General features: G+C 45.1%; 1 protein-coding gene across 1 annotated transcript in view; it reads right to left on the reverse strand.

The window, feature by feature from the left end:
* Nucleotides 1-1,153, reverse strand: part of LOC107578566 (zinc finger matrin-type protein 3-like) — a gene marked incomplete at its 3' end in the record, with an annotated part of 6,802 nt that overhangs the window by 2,003 nt on the left and 3,646 nt on the right. Inside the window, exons 2-3 of the mRNA XM_016264512.1 lie at nucleotides 764-1,119; nucleotides 352-498 (exon numbers count right to left, since the gene is read on the reverse strand). Coding sequence (XP_016119998.1) covers nucleotides 352-498; nucleotides 764-1,119 — 503 coding nt within the window. The remainder of the gene's footprint in view (nucleotides 1-351; nucleotides 499-763; nucleotides 1,120-1,153) is intronic.

Below are 1,153 nucleotides of genomic sequence, written 5' to 3' on the forward strand. Positions count from 1 at the left end.
ACTTCCTCGGTCAAAAAGGGTCTTGAGGGTCTGTCCATATAAAATTCCCTAGTTGGTGACTGAGATTCCCCTGAGGGGAAGTGCTTAGGGAAGTTTAGGCTAGTTCGACACTCCAGTAGTTTGCAATTACGTTTGATGCCACAAGTGGCACATGAAGAATAACGCAAGACAAAGAAATATCGCTAAACTAGTCTATTGACATGCATTCACAATGTTGCTAGAAAAATCACTGCAAATAAATTTTAAATAATTAAACACATATCGTCTAGCCCTATTTGCAGACAGCCTGTAGAAAAAAAACAAACCCACACTTGCTCGGACAGAAATGCACCAGATAAGAGTCATAAGTACCTGGCTGGCAGTCACATTTGCAGAATCTGTGGGTGGAGTTGCTGAGGGTTGCTGGGAAACAGGCTCTACTACCTCTGGTATTCTAATTGGAGGTGGCTGCTGGCTACCAGCATAAAAATTGCGCAGCTTCTTACTGTGGTTTTTCCCCTATAGACAAAACAAGACTTGATTAGATGCTTTCTTCTTCGTTGCAACAAAGATTTAAACGAGTACTCAGGCTCTCAAGAAAAACAACTAACTGAAAGAATCTCCTAAACATACAGTATCAATCAAGACAAACTATTATTTTGGTGTCATCAGGCATTGTGCAGTCCAAAACCACTTTGTTGACATAAACAGAATTTGAAACTCATTCACTATTCTCTTATCATATTTACATACCTCATGGACCATAACATGAGTTTTAGATTACCTGATAATGTGCCTGAGCCTGCTGGGCAGAGTTGAGAGTGACGTTACAAAGCTTACAGTACAGAGGCTTGCAAAGCTCTTCCAGAGTGGCTTCCGGGTCAGCACCCACTGCCTGACCGTCTTCTTCGGGGGGCTTGGGACTGAGGACGGGGGGCGCTGGGATGGGTGGGTTGGGCGGCAACTGGAGGTGAGGTGGCGGCTTTATGGCTAGAGGAGAGCAGTGTGGGAACCGCAAGGGGTCCGGCGACATCATCATCGGTGGAGGACTAAGGTTCTGGGTTGGGGTCATGGCCCGGAAGGGCTGAGGTGGCTGCTGACATATCAAACTAAGAGGTGGTTTTAGAATGGTATCTGGACCTGGAAAGCCAAATGAAAGCAAAATTAATTTAGG

This window comes from Sinocyclocheilus grahami, unplaced genomic scaffold (assembly GCF_001515645.1).
Source record: "Sinocyclocheilus grahami isolate Dianchi unplaced genomic scaffold, SAMN03320097.WGS_v1.1 scaffold10917.1, whole genome shotgun sequence".
NCBI classification, from domain to species: Eukaryota; Metazoa; Chordata; class Actinopteri; order Cypriniformes; family Cyprinidae; genus Sinocyclocheilus; species Sinocyclocheilus grahami.